This window comes from Falco biarmicus, chromosome 5, assembly GCF_023638135.1.
Source record: "Falco biarmicus isolate bFalBia1 chromosome 5, bFalBia1.pri, whole genome shotgun sequence".
NCBI lineage: Eukaryota > Metazoa > Chordata > Aves > Falconiformes > Falconidae > Falco > Falco biarmicus.
This window is the reverse complement of record NC_079292.1, coordinates 31,054,004-31,073,436: the sequence shown is the minus strand read 5'-3', so window position 1 is coordinate 31,073,436 and position 19,433 is coordinate 31,054,004. Positions and strand designations below refer to the sequence as shown.

Genomic DNA, 19,433 nt, shown 5'->3' with positions numbered 1-19,433 from the left:
ATCTTCTCCAGCAGTTTACTAAACTTTGAAACTAAAAAAGCAATGTAGTTTGTATTGGTGAATCTCAAGGGGGTCCTGAGAGAGACTGTAAGCCTTTCAGGGAACTCACAGCTTTGTTCTCTTGATACCAGAAATCCAGCTGGGTTCTCCTTGTGACTGGGATACCCAACAGAAGGCACACTATGGCGTCAACCCCAGATGCTTCACAATTAACTGTAGGAAAAGCCTCTCGCAGCCAGTACATCCCCACTGTCCCTCTCAAGCACTCCTTCAGAGTGCTGTAACCCACGCCAGAGCTCGGGCAGCGAGCGACACGCACCGCACCGCACCGCACCCACCCCCCCGCCCCGGCACGGGCCGTGCCACCCGCCGGGTGCTGCGCCGCTATCCCGCAGCGGGCGTGCAGGCGCGCGGCCTCCCGCGGGCGGGCTCGCGCTCCCGGGGCGGGGCGGGGGAGGCCGCCGCGTGCCACCGGCGGGAAACGCCGCGCGAGCAGGTTCCAGCGCAGCAGCGCTGAGCCCGCATGCAGGCGGCGGGCGGCAGCTTCTGAGAGGGGTGGGGGGGACAACGCGCACGCAGCCTAAATGGCGCTCCGTCCCATTACATCAAAAGGAGAACGTGAGGCAATTATGTGTGCGGCGACAGTAACTCTTAGAAAATAAACCACAGCGCAAAACGGGGAGGGGGAAAGACAGGCTGAGGCCACGCCACCGTGCCAAGGAGGCCGAGAACTTTTACAAGAGGTCCGGCCCACCCCGTCTAACCTTCCCCAGCGCCTATCAATCCCCTCTAGCCGGCCGCAGGGGAGGCGCTCCCCGCCAGCGGGGAGACGGCAGACACAGCTCCTCCAGAAGAAGCCGAAGAGACGGAGGCGCGGCCCCGCCGCCGTGCCGTGCCGTGCCTTGCCAGCGACCCTCCGGCCTCCCCACCACCACCCCCGGCGCGGGGCGCTGCGCGTAGCCTCCGGCCCGCAGGAACCGAGGGCGGGCGCCTAGCGGAAGGATCCCGCTCCCCAGGCCGCCCAGCTCCGAGTTGCCGCAAAGCGCGGCTGGGCGGGCAAACTCTCTGTCGCGCTGCCGGAAGACGGCGCTGCGCTTTGCGGCCCGGCTGCCCCTGAGAAGAGGCTGGGAAACCCCGTTCGGCCTTTTCCCGGTGCTGCGGCTGAGAGGAAGGTGAGTGTCCGGGGGCCTCACGGTCTCCGCCGCTCTGCTCGCGCCGTTTTCCCCCGGCAGCGCTAACGCCTCCTCCCTCTCTCTTGCAGGAATCATGCCGGCCAAGGGTCCCCTGCAGAGCGTCCAGGTTTTCGGGCGGAAGGTGAGGCCAGGGCGCGGCGATCCGCGTCGTCTCCTGCTCGCTCTCGGGCTGGGCCGCGCCCCGTGGCCTTACGCGCTCGGGGTCTCTTGGCCCCAGCTTGGGAGCAGTGGCGCCGGCCCCTCGCCAGGGCCGTGTGGCGGGGCTGGTGCGCGGGAGGGCCGGTGGTAGCGAGGCGTGCTCGGCAGCCTACGTGTCCCACTCCGTGAGTGCCGGAGCACGCCTTCTTCCTGGGGTCGGGCGGAAGCAAGGGGAAGGATTTGCTCTTTCGGGGAGCGGGCCCGGGCTCTCTGGGTTGGAGCTCTGCCCATTCTCTCGGGAGCGGCAGCCGCTCTCGTCCCCAGGCCTTACGGGCCTGGCTTGGCATTGGCGGTGTCCGAGAGTCATGTTACGAGGTAGTGGTGGGAACATAAATTTCGTACTGCTGGGAACCAATGGATCGAATAATTCTAGGTAACATGCCATTGTGAGAGGAAATGTGCCGCAGAAGTACCATCTTAAGGAATGGAGAGGGTATCTTTCCCTTATTTGTAACTAAATCCTATAACTTTATAGCATTTATAAACAAAGTACAATTTTATTAAGTGCCTTAACACTGAGTCAATACCTGCGAAGGTAAGGACTGGCACTGTTTCATTTAGTGTGAGGTATTAATTTTGGGCATAAAACTGAGGTTTTTACATTGTTAAAAAGAAATCTGCTTCACAGTGCTAGTGCAAAAGTGAAATGCCGTACTAATACACATTTGGATTTTTAGAAAACAGCAACTGCTGTTGCCCACTGCAAGAGAGGAAATGGCCTCATTAAAGTGAATGGAAGACCTCTGGAAATGATTGAGCCCAGAACTCTGCAGTATAAAGTAAGTGTCCACCCAGCCTCCCCCCACTGCCTTGGATGTTAAAATATGTTTATACACATAATTGCTTGGGGGTGGAGAAGAGTTGTTTGCCTTATTGACACTACTGAATTTTTGGTTGTGTATTACCTGAAATGTAGATGTTGTTATGAAAATGCAGAAACCTGTCCTCCTGTGTTTGCCTTTTTGGGAAGGGTGGGATTTTTTCTTAACTAGATTCACGTATGTTAATGTAATTATGTGAAGTGTTTTCTGCACTTCGCTTTTTTTTTAAATTGAAATGGGTGACTGAGCCCTCCTTTTTAAAAGATTGCTTAGCACTTGAAATACCTGTTTGAGCTAAAACAGACTAGATAACTATGAAGTGTAATAAATAAGTGGAGAACACGACCTACAAAATAAACGATTTATTTTTCCCATGTAGTTATGGCATTCACTGAAACTGTTCCCATGCGCTTAATTCCTGTGTGCATATGCTTTGCTATTAAGATTTCTGAAACTTAAAAAAAAAATAAATACCAAGACTTAAGTAAATTTGTTTTATAACAGTCCTAGTAGATGTCAAAGAACTCTGCAAAAGGTGTACTTAATTTGGGTGTGTACTTGTAAAATCAAGGCTTCATTTTTTAGAACAGGAAATAAGTACACCTATGGTAAACCTACTACAAGCTCTAATCCTTGTTTCTGATCACAAATTAATTTTCTTTCTGTGTTTTGTTTCCCAGCTGCTTGAACCTGTCCTCCTCCTGGGGAAGGAACGGTTTGCTGGTGTTGACATCAGAGTCCGTGTAAAGGGTGGTGGTCATGTAGCACAAATCTACGGTATGAATTTTGTTGAGATCTCTGGTGTAGGCTAGAACAGGTCCAGCGACTGGTGGGTTGACCCTGGCTGGATGCCACGTGCCCACCACGCCACTCTCACTCCCTTTCTCTGCAGGAGAGGGGTGGATAAAATAATATGGAAATAAATTCATGGGTCAAGATACAGACAGTTTAATAAAGCAAAAGCAAAGCCTGCATGTGGAAGCAAAGGAATTATTCTCTGCTTCCTATCAGCAGGTGATGTCCAGCCACTTCTTGGAAGGGCTTCAGTATGTGTAAGCGGTTGCTCCAGAAGACAAATGTAATAACGAATCCTCATCCTTCCTCCTTTGTCTTAGCTTTTATCGCTGAGCAGATGTCGTATGGTATAAATATCTGTTTGGTCAGTCTGGGTCATCTGTCCTGGCTGTGTCTCCTCCCAAGATCTTGCCACCCCCAGCCTTTTGTGGAGGGAGGAATGTTGGAGAGACAGCCTTGATTGCTCAGCAGTAGCCAAGTAATAATGACATCTTTCTAGCTGCCAGTACAAAGCACAGCACTATGAGGGCTGCTATAGGCATCATTAACTCTGTCTCAGTCAGACTCAATACAGCCATGTATTTAAGAGGCTTGAGTTTAGCATACTAACTTGCACATCTCAATGTTCTGTTTCTGTTTCCACTGCACAAATGTCTTTTCTAAAGGCTTTATTGCTTATATTTTATGTGCAAAGCTGTGACATCCAAAGTAAGTTGAATGAAGTTAATGGATGGAATTTTGAGGAAAAGTGAGGAAATAATCTTTGCAACTTGCAGTGTGATAGGGCAGTTCAATTGCAGCTAAGCATGAACATTTTGGGAGGGGAAAAAGGAATTTATTATTATGAATTATATGTTTAGTTTTAAATTCCCATGTTGTTCAGACGTGTCTTTCAGCTGACGTGCAAAGCAAGGCAATTTTTTCCCCTTGGAGAGAAGATTGAGAACATACTTGCATTAGCTGTTGATAGAGGTGCTCTTTATGAAGGATGGTGTGTTCTGCTGTTTTGGTATAGGTTAGTGAAGTGGAGCTGAAGCTGTGTAAGAGGAGAGACTTGTTTCAGTCTCAAAGTTGATTGTGTTCATTTTCAGAAAATTCAGATTTTTGTCAACGTCCTGATCTTGATATCCTGACATAACAGCCTGACAACACCTTTACAGTTCTTCCCATATTCCTTGTTTGAGTTCTGATTACTGTGCCTACAGGATTGTTTTACTGATACGTGCTAGAAGAACTGCTCATACCATCCTATTCGCCCTTTTGCCTTCTAAGTCTTGTCTTTGAACACAATGACTGATTTTATCCTTGCTGAGAAGTATAGATGCTTCAGAGAACTGTGTTTCTAAGGATTTTGAAAGTTGCCTGCTTGTAGGTAGAAGTTAGTACAGGGGAGAGAAGGTGATCAAGACTGCCCTTGTGCAATTCCTTGACTAGCTGGCAGTTGTCAAATCAACAAATGAAGTGTGGGTGGCCTCTTGGCACAGATTTCTTCACTTTTGCCAAAGTATAGATCATGTGGAGTATGTGGGAGGGGAGGCTGAGGGAAAGGACAATTTGGTAGAAAACAAGACAGCAAGTTTCTCAGAAACTGGCACTTTTAAATACGTTTATTTACTTACTGATCCATTTTATTTTTTTAACAGCTATCCGGCAAGCTATTTCCAAAGCATTGGTGGCTTACTATCAAAAATGTAAGTTGTTTTGATTGTTCTATTAGTCTTCAATGGAAATTTATGGCTTCTGTTAGTTGTGGTGCAAAAAATGTTAATATGGACTTACTCCATGTGAAACTTCTTAAACTGAAAGATTTTTACTTTTTTTTTTTCAAACAGATGTTGATGAAGCTTCCAAGAAAGAGATCAAGGATATTCTAATCCAGTATGATAGGACTCTGCTGGTTGCAGATCCTCGCCGTTGCGAATCCAAGAAATTTGGAGGACCTGGTGCTCGTGCGCGCTACCAGAAGTCTTACCGTTAAAATTGTTCTACAGTCATGTGATGGTCAATAAACATAAAGAGAATTTGATACATTTCAGGTTTCTAAATTGATTTTTTCTCTGTGTTATAATTGATATACAAATTGATGGGTATTAAAGTAAAATCAGAGGGTTGTTGGCAGTTCTCTTTTAACCCTTCATAGTAAGTAAGTCTAGATAGATCGGGTCTTGTGAATAAAGAAGAGCTTTCTCCTGTTGATGAATGTGTGGTTATTGGAACATAAAGAAAGCTTACATCCTGTTTTTTGTGGGTACATGCAACAGTGTAGCAGTTAATTACAGCAGAATTAAGTCTTTGCCTTTCTGATCTAAAATGGGGACCTTTTTCAGTACCTGGGTAGTCATTCTTCCAGGTGTTAGGAGCTGACATGAGCAGCCTGTGTTCTTTCCATGTGAAAACATCTGTGTCTGCCTGCTTACAGAATTGGTCTGTAATGCATGTGAGTGTAGTGCTAACTCCTAGCTGGTAACTTCTGTTTAGTGTGTTACATGGCTTCGGTGTGCTGACCTAGCACAATACAGCACATGAAGCATTTTTCCACATACGCTTCAGCACTGGCAGTTCATGTTCTTGCAAAGGACTTCTGTTTTTCTTGCATGTGTGTGCTCCTGAAATACCACACTGAGAGCAACATTGTAAACACTACTATGGAAGGTTGTAAGGCAATGAGTTACTCTTGTCTGCGTGAACTACATTAGTTTGTGCTTGCTTAGTGGTGAAGAATTTACCCCCTTGAGAGTAATGTAGTGCTGAAGTGGGGCACCTGGTTTACAGTTAGTATTTAAAGTTTATATTAAACCCAAGGTAATTATGGGGTGGGGGGAAGATTTATTGAACTCTTGCCATACCAGATAATGCAGAGACAGAGTTTGCTGGATTAGTGTGTCTAAACGTAGGATTTTTTGTTTTGGTTTTTTTATTTATTATTTTAAACCAAACCAAATATATCCCTTTTCAAAATAGTATTTTGTAAATGTAAAGCAAAAAGGTTTTTGTGTTACAAATGAGATTGGGTCTAAAGATTCATTTTTCAACCACATGTTCATATAGTACAAATACAGAGGGGTGTAGACCTGGAGAAATGCATTAAGTTAAATATGTATGTAAAAAAAATCCCTTTGGAAGCCACACGGTTGCTTATGTCATGAGCTAGATAAAGCAATTTGAAGGCCTTAGGGAAGTAGTTGAGAAAAACGTGGAATTGAAAATACAGTCTTCAAAGATCTAGCTAGGGGATGTGTGTATCAAACATTAAAAAGTTGGAGAAGCTCCAGTTGCTTATCCATTGGAACAATTTTTTTGTTCTGGAATTGATCTCCCAGGGACCAAAAATAAATAAAATAAAAAAAAGAGTAGTAAAGTTTTGAGTAAGACATGGGAGGATGTGGCAACAAAAGGCTGTTGGAAAGAGATTCTGTCCCTTGGAAGAGTTGCATGTAAATTGTGGCCTTGGCTATGAGCTGACCCAACAGGCATGGGCGCAGGCCTGAACTGTTGTTTCCTATTAAACCAGTCTGGAGAGGAACTGGAAGGGATGTTGGAGACAAAGCAGCTGAGAGCCTAGCTGTTGCTGTGTTGCTCTCTAAGCCTGGTATTTTTGTGTCTATTGTAACATTTGTGCCCCAATACTGGAATTGTTGTAGGAGCACCTTGACACTTGAGGCTTTTGTTGGGCTTTCTATTTACTAATGTATTTCTCTAACTTGTTAAATTTCAGTGCACTCGGTCAACACAAAGTTAAGCCAGCTTCTTTTGTAAGTTGGGTTGGGGAATTGGAAAGAATAGTACAATTTTGCTCTTTTGCTCTAGTTTAGGAATATAGATGCTCATGGCTTTTTAAAAATGTGAATATTTGTTATGATGTATCTTGGCTTTTTCTGTAAAAAGGCATTTTAGGCATCTTCGCTGAAGTGTAGTTATTCAAGAGTTAAACACATAACTTGAACAAGTTCTGAAAAGGAATTCTCCATCCACCTCCTATTTTGGCTGTCAGTGGCTGCTGCAAAATACTGCATTATATGACCTGAATAAAAGCAGAACACTCTTATTCAAACCCCTCACACTCCCATTGAGGTGAGAGGACTGTTTTATATTCTATCACCAATTTACATACCAGGATTTTTTGTCTGACTCTTAAGTGAACAAGATGCTCTGTTCCAGACATTTGCTGTCTCTTTGGCAAGATGCATAGTTTGCTTCCCTCAGTCCCCCCTTTCTGCACCCTCAGATCTGACCCATTTCTCATCCAGTGAGTTCCTAAGTTTCTACCTTCTAGCAGAGCGCTCACAAATTATTCTAGCTCTTGGGCTGCTGAAAACTGGGATGTTCTGCCTCCTAGCCTGACTTTCTAAGGAAAAGATGCTATCCAGGGTAAATTTTAAATTTGAATACTTGAATTCCTATGAGTTTTGTGAAAACTAGTGTCTTGATAGCTGTTAATTAGCTTCATTAGTTGTTTGGCTTGTGTGGTGGCTGAGAAGCAACAGCTTGCTCATTGCTTAGGAAATGTGTACTGGCCTGCCAGTTGGCACGTACCCACCCTGTGCCATAGCTTGTCCAGAACTTACTCTTGCCTAGCTGTTAGAGCAGTCGGGTGCAGGAAAAAAGAGAGGACACAAAGTTACTGTGGTGTGGAGCTCAGGGAGGCTGGGGGAGATGTGGTACCTGATGCCAGTAACCTCAGGGGTAGATTTCACAGTTCTGGGGAAACCTGATGTATCATTTTTTTCTGACCGCAGAACAGCTTGTAACAATTGGGGATTTTTGTTTTGCTGTGCTTTTATGGAGAGGCTGAAAATAAAACTTGCATTGCTACTAATACATCCAGAGATGATATCTGCATGTCATTTCTTCAACCAAAAGGCTCTTAGCATAATAAAAATGCTTTCTGAACTGAACTCTGGTCCTATAAAAATGCCCCATTAATCCTGTAGAGTGATGTCATCCCCACAGACTTGCTTTCTAAATGAGAAATGTTCACGGCATCAGGCTGGTGTCTGCCTGGGTGGTTGAAGATTTTTATTCTAGACGGTTGCTTACTAATTACCCACTAGAGGGCTTAACTTCATTGGGGAAGCATAACTACCATGAGGTTCGAAGGTGTAAGAAGAAAACCCGTTCATAAAACTGTTTCCTTTCCTGATTTCCTGATTCTGCAGGGATGCCAGTCAAACTCTTGTCATTGGACATCTGCTCTGGCACAGAGACAGAAAAATAGTGACAGTTTGATCTTCAGCCCCCTAGCAAAGTTCTTGAAAAGCTGTGGAGATGGTTCTTGGAAAAGAAGAAATACCCCTAATTGGGTCATATTGCCCAACTCTTTCATTAGTTTCACTGATACTAATCCTTAGAAAGATCAAAATGTGACCTCACTTGAGTTCTTAATTGAAAATACCAGTTCAATGAAGGCTGGAGTGTGAGTAGCTCTAGAAAGTACCATGCTTCATTAATGGAGACAGTGGATCCAATTCCAAACTAGGGCAAGCTTGTTCTGGTGGCACTGAAGGTCGTTATTTTCTCACCCATTTATAATCCTGATAAACTGTGTAACCTGTATACAAAATTAAGTCCTCTCAAATGTTATGTTGGAATATTTGGGGCAATTTAATTTTAACTGTAATATACAAATATATCATTGAATATAACATTGAAATGTTTCAATTTTATTTTAAAAGAAAAATCTATAACTTAAAAATGTAACACCAGCATTTTTTTGTGTGGACCAGTGTGTTCTGTGTTTGTTTTGTTACAAAAGTGATTATTTTCTAATGCATTTTTTCTGTTCAATTTTTCCAGAAGTTCCAATCCGTGCATATTCTACTACTTGTGTAGATAATGTGTGTTGTTGCCTCAAGATAATTTGATGCAATTTTCTTTTATCTCTTTCTTAATATAGTCCTCTGAGTTACAGTTCAGTGTACTTGGCTGAATAATTCTTTTTGCTTATTGGCTAACATCCTTAATGTGCTTGGGACTGTGCTGTTTCCTACCCTACCCTGGGCAGAGCAGAGATATCCAGACCTAATGAAACCTATTGCTCCAAATCTTATGAAGTCCCTTTGCAGCTGATGAGGCTTGGCCTACTTTTTCAATATTAGAAGTTAAACTGTGAAATACTAACATGCACCAAATATTTCCTCAACTTTGAGATAGAAAAATTGTAAAACAACAACAACAAAAAGGTTATTTTTGATAGTTTCTTTTAAACTAAACCAGTTCATTTATATTAATGGAAAGATTTATTTGTGAAGCTGCATATGAAGCATGGTGTGAAATACGGTCTTCAGGAAGGGAAGAATCCCATGTCAGATTTCTCAGAAGAGTTTGAAACAGTTTCTAAACCAGACTTAGCTTGAAAATAAGATAACATGGAGACTGGTAATGGAATTTAGAAGCTCCAATGCTTGAGTTCATCTCGGTTTGAGAACAATCTAAGGCATCGGCTTCTAGAAGTAGGTTTATGAGAGGGTGGAATGTTGAGTAGCCTCTAACACTTCCTGTAAGACAGGTGCCCAGAAGATAGTTCACAGTCTGTGAGTACAACTACATCAGGGTGTTAATTTGGATCAGGAACTTACTTGTTTTCCTTCTGCTGAGCCATATGGAGCAGATGAAACTAAGCCAGGAGATGCAGTCCAGCTGCAGATAAGCAGCCAGTCCCTGGGACCAGCCCATAGCTAGTCAGAAGTAAAAATATAGCTAAAAACCTCTTGAAATGTGAATTATGTGAATGTCAGCTTCTTAGACCCAACAGTAATAAAAAATAATTCTTAAGAAATACTCCAGGCACAGTATAGTATTACAACAAATATCAGTTTGCAATATGCATCCCTGGGCCATCAGTGATCCCAGACCTGCATGGTTGTTGGCTGCTGTGTGGACACAGGATTTAGTCTTTGTGGCTGGAGAGGTTGAGTGTTTTCCCTTGCCTTCGCTTCTAGTCCAGCTGGGGAGTGGGGAAGAGAAAGAGAAAGGGCTAGAAGAAATGATGGGAGAAATTTTTACTTGAGAGAGGCCATCAACTTCTAAATTTTATTTTGGTCCAAACCCACCTTCTGTAGCATGCAGAGAGGGTCTCACAAAGCACATCCTAGGAAGAGTGGAGGGTTAGGCAAAAGGTGGGCTTTGCAAAATAGAGTGAGTAGTAACAGTTTCAGTTAGCATTATGTGTCTTTAAAACTGTGGGGATTAATAATTCTGTTAATATTAGGATAAAGCAGGTAAGATTCTTCTATTTTAAAATATGATAATTATTAATTTTGGTGAAATGACATTTTTATATTTTCATGAAAAGTAGAAACAAAACCCATTGGCCCTCTTGAATTTCTCCATTTTGCTAATATGATTTTTTTCACGTTTTATTGAAACTGAAATATTATTATCCTCTGGGAATATATATCACATCTTCTGTGATATAAGCAAACTATACACAAAAATATATCTAAAATATTCTCAAAAGTCCAGGTGTATTATTTAATGGAAGTTAGCATCTCTCCTTTTAGAACAGGTAAGGAATATTAATATGTTAATCTCTAAACCCATCTAGTTATAATGTACACAAAATATACATATATTCATATATAATTTATATACACAAAATTTATATGTATATATACATTATTGTAGGGTCTTGCAAAAATATTTCACTGTAATTAGCAGTAAAGGGCAGCACTCAGCGCAAGCCTGAAAGCACACAAAGGTGTGTGACAACTGAAGGAACTCTCAAACCATCAAGACATGGCAACATTTCTATGTCTTTGTCTGCTATGTTATAAAGGGCTGATTCAATTCAACAGAGGAGTAATGCTCACAGGTCTAGTGAAAGTGTAACTAATACAGACTCTGCTGAGGAGTTACCATGCATTACTAATGAGAGACACGCAGCTAGAAAGTTGTATGCAACCTTGCAAAGCTCCTGAAGCTGTATGTAGCTACCAAGCTTGATGTCTCTTTTTCTTTTCCTTTTTTTGCACTGCATTATTTTAAATAATGCATCCAATTATCTAACTTTTAACAGATTCAAACACGCTGTAGAAATACATAGTTCTAAGATGCCATCGTAATTGAAACCATTAATTTGGACAAATTCCCTATTACTAAGTTATACTGAAATGAACATTGTGGGAAAGCTCAGTTTAATGACACCATGGAGTATATTCTTGCTTCATTCACTGCTGTCCTCTTTGCAAGGTAAGAACTTTATTTCATTTTTGTAGTAATACTAAATTCTAAAACGATTTTTCTAAATATTTTAATATTACACCTACTACTTCTTCTGTCACTATAAAGCAACTATTTTGACCCTTGCTGGAATTCGTAAATAAAAAAGCTTTTTTTTTAACACAAGTTATAAAAGTGTATGTCATCATTCTCTCCTACAGGTATAGAAATTAAAATATAGCTCTTTTTTTTAAGATACACTTTATGCCTGCATTTGTTACAAAACAATTTATTTAGGAATGAAATTGAAGTTTCTTGGCTTTCTTGTCATTATTGCCAGATCAGTAAGCATCTAATGATTTTCAGTGGGGTATGATTTTGTTTGAACAGGCTGCACCTGCAGGTTTTTTAAGCATTTTTAGAATGCAAGAGTAAATAATGGCTCATGTCATTATAGAAATCATCCTATTTTCTATGTAATGCAAAAGGATCTTGCAGACAGTTTTCTTCCAGCAATTACAAAGATTTCTAAGGCAATATGAGAAAGAAGGGTTTGGAAGTTGGGTTTGGTTTTTTTGTTTGGTTTTTTTTGTTTGTTTGTTTTGGGTGTTTGTTTGTGGTTTTTTCACTTTTTCTTAAAGCACGGACTCTAGAGCATTTTAAATTATTTACAATTGAGTCTTACAAGTAACATTCAGAAAATTATTATAGGTAAACACCCTACAAGTTCAATTCTGGAAAGCTCTGAGCATGTCTTGTGTTTTATCAGCTTTGTTATGAGCCTCTGAAAAACTGTGGACTCCGCTCTTTTCCATGATAGCATGTACCAGAACTGAGACAATGGAAACTTTCAGGTGATGAGTACTTGAGAAAATCAGGAAGAAAAGCATGTAGCCCTACATCTCTTGGCAACAGAAAAAGGTTGTGTAAAGATGCTCTGGAAAACTTAGGGTCATTAAAGAACAAAATTCAACAATATTGTTTTGAACTTGACAAACTGTCGTTTGCCAAGTGCAGAGAGAGACTGTAGAAAAAACATTTTCTTGATGACTTTTTCATCTACAGGATCTTATTGCAAGCTTTCGCTTTTGAGAAGAACGTCAAGGTAAGTGTTTATTCCTTATTTGTAAAGTCCTGCAGACAGAACAAAAATGAATGTGTGACGCAGTGCAGGTTAGAAAGTAAAACACAGCTTTCAATTCAACATGTAAAATGCCACGTACATGTACTTTGGATATAAAACACACTTTCAGAATGTTTACAACTCCTTTCAAAGAATTTACATAAAGGGCATGGGTCCTCTGTTTGAAAAATGGAGGTCCTTATGAAAAATGATACTTCTGTGGTCTAAAGAAAGCTTACAGGAATAATGGAATGGAACCAGCATGAGATCATGATTTCATGACTGGAAAAATACATTAAATGAGTATCCTTCTACAGTTCTAATTGCATGGTAAAATCCTAGCTGCTATTTGAAGCACAGAAAAGTAAGTGCTATACAGCCTTAAAATAAACATTTTCAATACAAGTTTTGATGTAGAAGCTGAAATCCAAACAAAACCCAAACTAGGGAATGTTCCTGATCCCACTGAATTAAATGGGAACTATGCTATCAATTTCAATGGAAGCATCCAGTCAGACGTAGCTTCAGATGTCTAATGACCGCTAACACATCTAGTGAACACACATGCAAGTCAAATAATATGCCATCTTGGACTGTTGATAAAACTAAGTATGTTTTATAAGTTGATGCCTTTGTTTCTAAACTTAATCACAAATTTAAGTCAGCTACAGCTGGAGAGTCATCTCTTGCTATTAAAAGTACCATCACAGTATATTCAAACAACACTGGGGGAACTCGCAGCCACTCACACGCAGAGTCAAGTAAATATGAAGCTGCTTCACAATTTTGTATCCTGTCCTGTAAGCCTATTTTGCCTATTCACGTCTGCCCTGCAAGCTCCAGGTACCTCCCTGTCCAAGCAGAGACTGAAGCGCTGCCCTATTCTGTAAAGTGAGACCACGGAAAAAAAACAAAGAAAAGAAAAAAATAATCATCTTTTTAAATGTTCACCCAAGAAAGACCTCTTTGATAAAGTGATGGTAATCAGAGAGAAACACTTCTCTCTGGGGAGCTGCTTGTTCAGGTTGCTCCAGGGACCTTTGATTATACAGGATCCTTTTTGTTTTCTTCCAGAAATGAGTTTAATGCAACTCGACAGAAAAGAGATCTTGTAACAGCCGAGGTAGGTTATACCTCCAAAAGCAGGAGGGAGGGGAAGCCCTCCCCACTTTTCTGCTCTGGGCCCTTGCTGTCCTTACAAAGGAACCTTTGTGTGGAGCAGGGCCGGTAAAAGGAGGGCAGTGAGGAGGAGCAGCTGTTCCCTACCTGCTTGCCCCCTGCCTGAGCCTGTGGCCTCATGCCTTCACTCGCTCCCAGCAAAATGCCTCGTGGGCTACCCACCCTGACGAGCTAACTGATGCACGCCATGGCAAATAAAACCCCAAGGCCTCTGTCTGTTGTGAGGGCGAACAGAATGCCCCAGAAAGCCGTTAGTGTGTGGTAAGAGGCACAGTGGCGGCACCAGCAGCAAGGCTTTGTCCCGCACGTAGTGTGGTGGCTGCCCCGGCCCAGCCCTGGTTCCCACCACCCTGGCCCACCGCTGCCTCAGTGCTGCATCCCGGCAATGCTGTGATGAAATTTAATAGTAAATGGGGGAATCTTGTTCCCCCGCTGGCACACATCTTAGGCTACAGAGCCCAAGCAGGGCTTTGATAGGGGCAGTTTCCCCCCACGGTCTTGCTGGGAGCCTGCAGCTGACTGAGGGTGACTGTCTCCAAGTGCCTTTGAGATCTACTTGCCTCCTGGCCGAATCAGAGGTAGCTGGAGTGAAATGCTGCACTGAGGTGAACTAAGCCTCTGAGGGAAACAGGCCCTCTGGACTGACGGTGTTCCAGGAGGGCCTTCAGCATGGAAGTGCTGTCACAGGAAGGGCGCTCCACCTCCTCAAAATCATGTAAAGGCCAAAAGCCACTTTCACGAGGAGGACGGCTCAGAGGAACTATCAAGGGAAATGGGTCTTGTCGCACAGGGAGGGAAAGGATCCTCTCTCTGGCTGTGACAGGCCATGGGGACAAGGAATAGCTTTGGTGTGGGGGTCTTCCAGGTGGTGATTTGATGAAGTCCATTTCAGGTTTATTTTAGACAGGTTGTGCTACTTGGATGCATCCCACAAAGTATTTCCAGCTGGAAAAGGGAGGTTTTTATGTCACTGTACAAGGCATTAGTGAGACTTAACCTAACCTGTTCCTTGCGCAGTGCCATTCACTTTGAGATCCGTTAGTTTGAACTCCAGACATGGAGAGTGACTGGCAGTAAGGAGGAAGAAAGAAATTAGCTTACAAGCTAAGACTTAAACAATTTGTTTTGCTTCAGCTTTGCAGCTGAAGGCTGGTGTATACGTCAGTGGGAAGCACAGAAGGGTAACTGTTTTCTCGTAGAAGATCAGGGAGGCGATAAATAAAAACCACGGGGAAGAACAGCAACTTAAGCAAAATGGCTAAGCTGTATAAAATCAAAGGATTTATACTGGCCATGAATAATTGTAAGAAGGAACTCTTCAGCTACCCAGCACTTCACCCTGGTAAACTTTCCAATCAGACCAGTGGGAGCAAAAACCCCAGAGTGCTTTCAGCCTGGAATGGGATCAGTTCTTGGAAGGGACAATGTGACGTGACAAGCTGCAGTAGCAGAGTGCTGGGTCAGACCCATGGCTTCCTTATAGTTTGATGCTCCCCAGTTCTTAAAAGAGGCAGGCAGCATATCAGGCAGATCCACCTCTTTTGGGATGAACTGAAATGCAGTTCTGAAGGATTTCAGGGAGGACATGAAATCCATTGCAGCTGGAGTGGCCACAGTGGGACGATCAGGATACAGCACAGAGCATGAGTTAGGGAAGAGGATGAAATGGAGGAATATCACATCTTTGAGCTCTCCAACTATTGGTACTTGAAGTGAAAAGGGCGGGAGTGCTCTCTGTCCGCTCACACTTCCTTCCAAATGTAAATGCAAAAATTCCCAGCTGGAGCCTTCTTGGTTAATTGGCACTGGAGGGCATGGAGAGGAGGCCAGCAGTGATCCCACAGTGCAGCTGTATTCTTCCCCATCCCCCCAAGAGCTGTGCTTCTCCTCCCCATGGAGCTCATTGCTACAGTCACTGTCTTCCCCACTGTCCCAGGCTGCTGATCCATCCTGCAGAACCTGCAGCTGTTCCATGTGCTGGCCAAGCCGCAAATTACTGTACTGTATTAAAAGTCCCAACCCAATGTTAGGCTGCAAGGCCTCAGGCTTATATTGGCTCATGTGTAAAGCACAAACACCTTGATTTTGCTTTTATGTTTCTCTGACAGATTCAAGCTGCCTCTCCTCGGTTGCATCTTCATGGGACCTTGACACGGAGTCCACCAGGAGGTCAGTGCTCCTCACCTGCAGGAGGAGAGATGGTCCATGAAAATACTGCCTTTGTACTAACTATCCTGTGTTACCATAGGTTGTGGAAGTCCTCCTCATTATGTCCCCTACAAAGCCCTGCCTTATCTATTTTCTCATTTTATCTATGTTAAACCAGGGAAAATTGCTGTTAAAATTTTATTTTCAAAATAATGCCTTACAACCGAACCTGAACAGCTAACTAAGCCAATTCTTTGATTTTTTAAAAAAAGTTCAATTCCATTGTAGTTTTTATTTTCTGTCGCTTTTTCTGGCCTTGGCAGAGGATGTAAGTATGTCTGAGGGGCATGTAACTGGTTATGCAAAGGGACAGAGGTGCTCAGGCAATGAGCATGCAACTGCTCCTGAAGGGTTTTAAGCATTGTACAAACACATAAAGCAGGTCCAAGTCAGAAGCTGTTTTGCAGAAAAGTTCCTTGTATGTAACCAAACTTTGATACCCTTCTTGGAAAATACATATACCTGGATAGGTGCTTTCTGTTGTGTTTTTCCATGTAAATGATTGTATGTAATTTTAAAGTTCACAGTTCTAACAACAACAAATAAGTTTTCTGCATTAGTGCTGTTCTATAAATAGTATTTTCTGCTTTGTCAGTAATTTCAGAGTATCTGTGTATATTTGGAAAGCAATTCTTAAATGGAAAAAAATCACAACTGAGCATGGAAAGAAGTTTTCATGGTGAAGGCTGACATTCTTACTCATTGGTAACTTCTGTGTGTACTTTACTCTAAAGGTCCCATTTTAATCCCATTTAATGTCACTAACAGCTTTATCATGGCTTCATTGGGAGTGGAAGGGCCTGTTTATTTCATTTACTTCCTGCTTTTTGTGATGTTTTCTTTTCGCGATGTTTTTTAAATCTCTGTCAGTAAGATTGCAAGCATTTGTATCTTGGGTTTTAATCCTCCCCCAGGAAGGAAAGTAACTATCTGCAAAACCTGATGAAATTTTGGTTTGGAACTATCTTTCTTCTCTTTTGGGGTAGTATGGTTTAGACCCCCTCAGCGAATGATTACTAGATGACAGTGAGGTCTTAGCTTCCAAACAGACTATAAAACCCTTTAATGAAACTGCTTTTGGAAACAATTACTAATTATAACATAAAACAAGCCATTCCCATGGAATCTTGTCTCTGACTCCAGTCACCTCTTAAGCAGAAATAACCTTTTAACTGACTTTTTTTAGCATGAGGGGAAGGTTATTTATACTTGGTTTTGACTCTGTAAATTATATATTCTGGATTGTTCATAAGCTGAATGTACCCTTTGCTGTAATGCTTAGAAGGGAGGAGGTGAACATATGTATAAATTGTGCTGAGTTTAGTCAATTAGAATAATTGTGTCCTGTATATTTTGAGATCAGCGGGACTGGGATTTGGTTTCTTTACATGGGAACTTGACCTTTTGTTTGCTGGGAGGAGGCTGACCTTTTGCTCCTTTGTTAGTTTACAAGTCTCAAACCAAACGAGAGAGAACCTTGCTTGTCTTTTAACCAAAGAACACAAAGGATAAAACCAAGTAAATATTAAAAACTGGAGATTCTTGTTGGTTAATTTTCTTAGCTAATATAGCTGCTTATGATTCAACGATAAACAGATCTAATGTGGATCTCAGCCTGTTTGCAAAATACTGTGTCTACCAAAAGGCTGTTATGCTTGCTTGCAGGTTCATGTCCTCATGATTGCCTTAATGGAGCAGCCTGCACAGAGGCAGGTGACTGTGACTGTCAGTTATTTCAGGCTCAAGGAAGCAGGTGTCAAATAGGTAAGCTTTGGGCCAAAAGAGGCAAGTTTCAGCTTCAAGTGAGATTTAAGGTACAGGTTTTTAAGCCAATATTGTTAACAACATACTTGTGATTCCTCTTTAGTAGGAATGTCATTCCACTAGTATCCAAGAGGATTAAAATAATATGCATTAGGGATACGTACAGGGTGACATCAGGAATGTCTACATTTTAGCACTTAGGATGTAATGACACATAGATACCATAACAGATAGATCACTGTCTAGTACATAAGTAGCTAGCCAGCTTTTTATTAGTTAGCTGAACAACTGAGAAGTTACTGCATTTTTCTAACATTGACTTATTGCAAATAAAATTATCAACTATTTCAATGCACTGGTTTCTGGAATCTGCTGTCTGTAGGAATCAACAAGAATTATCTTCCAGGATCTGCTGTAGATCTGAATCCCTTGCCTCTTCTTATAATTAAAATGTCTCCACTGAAGCAAACTAAAAACTTACAATGATTGCATGTCACTAAGACTGCAGCCTAAAGATTGAAGAAAAAGTACTGACTTTATTTAAAGTTGAAGAAATAACATTACCTTTTGTCCTTGCTGTGTATTTCCTTTGTAAACTCTTACTTCCCTTCTGAGCTCTTACTATGTAGATGCCTGTGACACCTGTCAATTTTTGATTACCATGCTTGTTGTAAACTGAAACTCAGTGTGTTCTCTCCAGTACCTAACACTGGTAAGGACCGAGATGGGATTTGCAAGTCATGGGGACAGTATCATTTTGAAACGTTTGATGGTATCTACTACTACTTCCCTGGAAATTGCTCCTATATTTTTGCAAAAGACTGCAGTACTCCAGAACCCCAGTACACTGTTTGGGTAAGTAAGTGAGCATACGCCAGAAATAACACCCTGAGTATTCCTGTATTACAGGACTTATTTTTCGTCATAAGTAAAATAAGTAGAGAGAAAATAAATGGATCAAACTGTTGCATTGCTTAATTAAATATAAAACTATGCTGCTAGAAAATGTCTAAGCCTATGTGCAGTAACTCAAAACACTGATGAAATGATAATCAACAGTCAGTATGTTAAAAACAGTATTTCTTACTCCTAAAAACTGATCTCTGATCTCTTCTTTCTGGGAGCAAAAGTAGGTCTTAAAGCAGACCTTGGAAACTTCAATAAACTTTAGCTGTCAGATTGTAAAAAAATAGAGTTGCTAAGTAATGTGCAAACAACTATCACCTGCCTGATAGCTGGGCACACAAGCGTACTGGGCCCCAGTTCACAGCTATCGGTGCACCATGGGGAGCTGCCTCCTTGGCCCACTGAAAACTCTGTGCCCTCTGGGGATTCGCATTCTAATTGTGGATTACTTCTATGTCATGCAGAGACGATTATCAGCTCAAAAGCCTTCATCTTGACCTATGTATGGAAAGCACTCTTTTTAGTAATTTCCTCAAATTGCTGAGTATCCATGGTTAATGACTTTGGGTCAGGGAGAGTTCAAACCTATAGCCTCTCTGAAGGAAGATGCCCTGTTTATTAGGCTGTTGGTTACTGTGGGCAGGATACGAGCTCATTATGTTACTTTTTACACAATGGTTGGGGTTTGATGCTGATAGGGCAGGGGAAAGAGGACAAGAGGGGTCCTAGTTCTAAGCCCTGGTGGTCACAGTGCTTGCAGGGGAAAAGGCAGACCTAGATGCTGATTTCTGCTCCAAGGACTAGTTTTCATATATAAACACATGACCTCCTCTCCCTCCAGATAACAGCATGTAATGAAGATAAATCTGCCATTAAAACTGCCATTTCTATTCACTCAGTTATAGACAGATACTGTTACATCTGACTTCCACCATTTTGTTTTATTTCTTTGGATTCTGTGTGCAGCTATAATCTTTCAGTAGTTTTCAGAAAATGCTGTAGAAAAGCCCAAAATTATATTACAATCTATAATCAGTATTCCTGTGGATTCCGGTTGCTCTGAAAAGGGACAAACTACCATTCAGTTGC

General features: G+C 41.9%; 2 protein-coding genes across 2 annotated transcripts in view; both read left to right on the top strand.

The window, feature by feature from the left end:
* Positions 1-1,030: 1,030 nt before the first annotated feature.
* Positions 1,031-5,037, top strand: RPS16 (ribosomal protein S16). Its single transcript, XM_056340097.1, has 6 exons — positions 1,031-1,172; positions 1,262-1,314; positions 2,069-2,170; positions 2,893-2,989; positions 4,651-4,698; positions 4,840-5,037. Exons 2-6 carry the CDS (start codon positions 1,267-1,269, stop codon positions 4,983-4,985), a joined length of 441 nt encoding a protein of 146 aa, XP_056196072.1. The 5' UTR covers positions 1,031-1,172; positions 1,262-1,266; the 3' UTR covers positions 4,986-5,037.
* Positions 5,038-10,522: 5,485 nt separating this feature from the next.
* Positions 10,523-19,433, top strand: part of OTOGL (otogelin like) — a 100,555-nt gene continuing 91,644 nt past the window's right edge. The window contains exons 1-6 of the mRNA XM_056339742.1: positions 10,523-11,194; positions 12,230-12,269; positions 13,362-13,410; positions 15,575-15,635; positions 17,340-17,438; positions 18,139-18,293. Coding sequence (XP_056195717.1) covers positions 11,116-11,194; positions 12,230-12,269; positions 13,362-13,410; positions 15,575-15,635; positions 17,340-17,438; positions 18,139-18,293 — 483 coding nt within the window. The 5' untranslated portion in view covers positions 10,523-11,115. The remainder of the gene's footprint in view (positions 11,195-12,229; positions 12,270-13,361; positions 13,411-15,574; positions 15,636-17,339; positions 17,439-18,138; positions 18,294-19,433) is intronic.

What these genes read in the sequence shown, in the direction of transcription:
- RPS16 (XM_056340097.1), top strand. Translation starts at nt 1,267, where the DNA reads ATGCCGGCCAAGGGTCCCCTGCAGAGCGTCCAGGTTTTCGGGCGGAAG. An exon ending in TCCAGGTTTTCGGGCGGAAG is followed by an intron (nt 1,315 to 2,068) that starts GTGAGGCCAGGG and finishes TTGGATTTTTAG; the next exon opens with AAAACAGCAACTGCTGTTGC. An exon ending in CCAGAACTCTGCAGTATAAA is followed by an intron (nt 2,171 to 2,892) that starts GTAAGTGTCCAC and finishes TTTGTTTCCCAG; the next exon opens with CTGCTTGAACCTGTCCTCCT.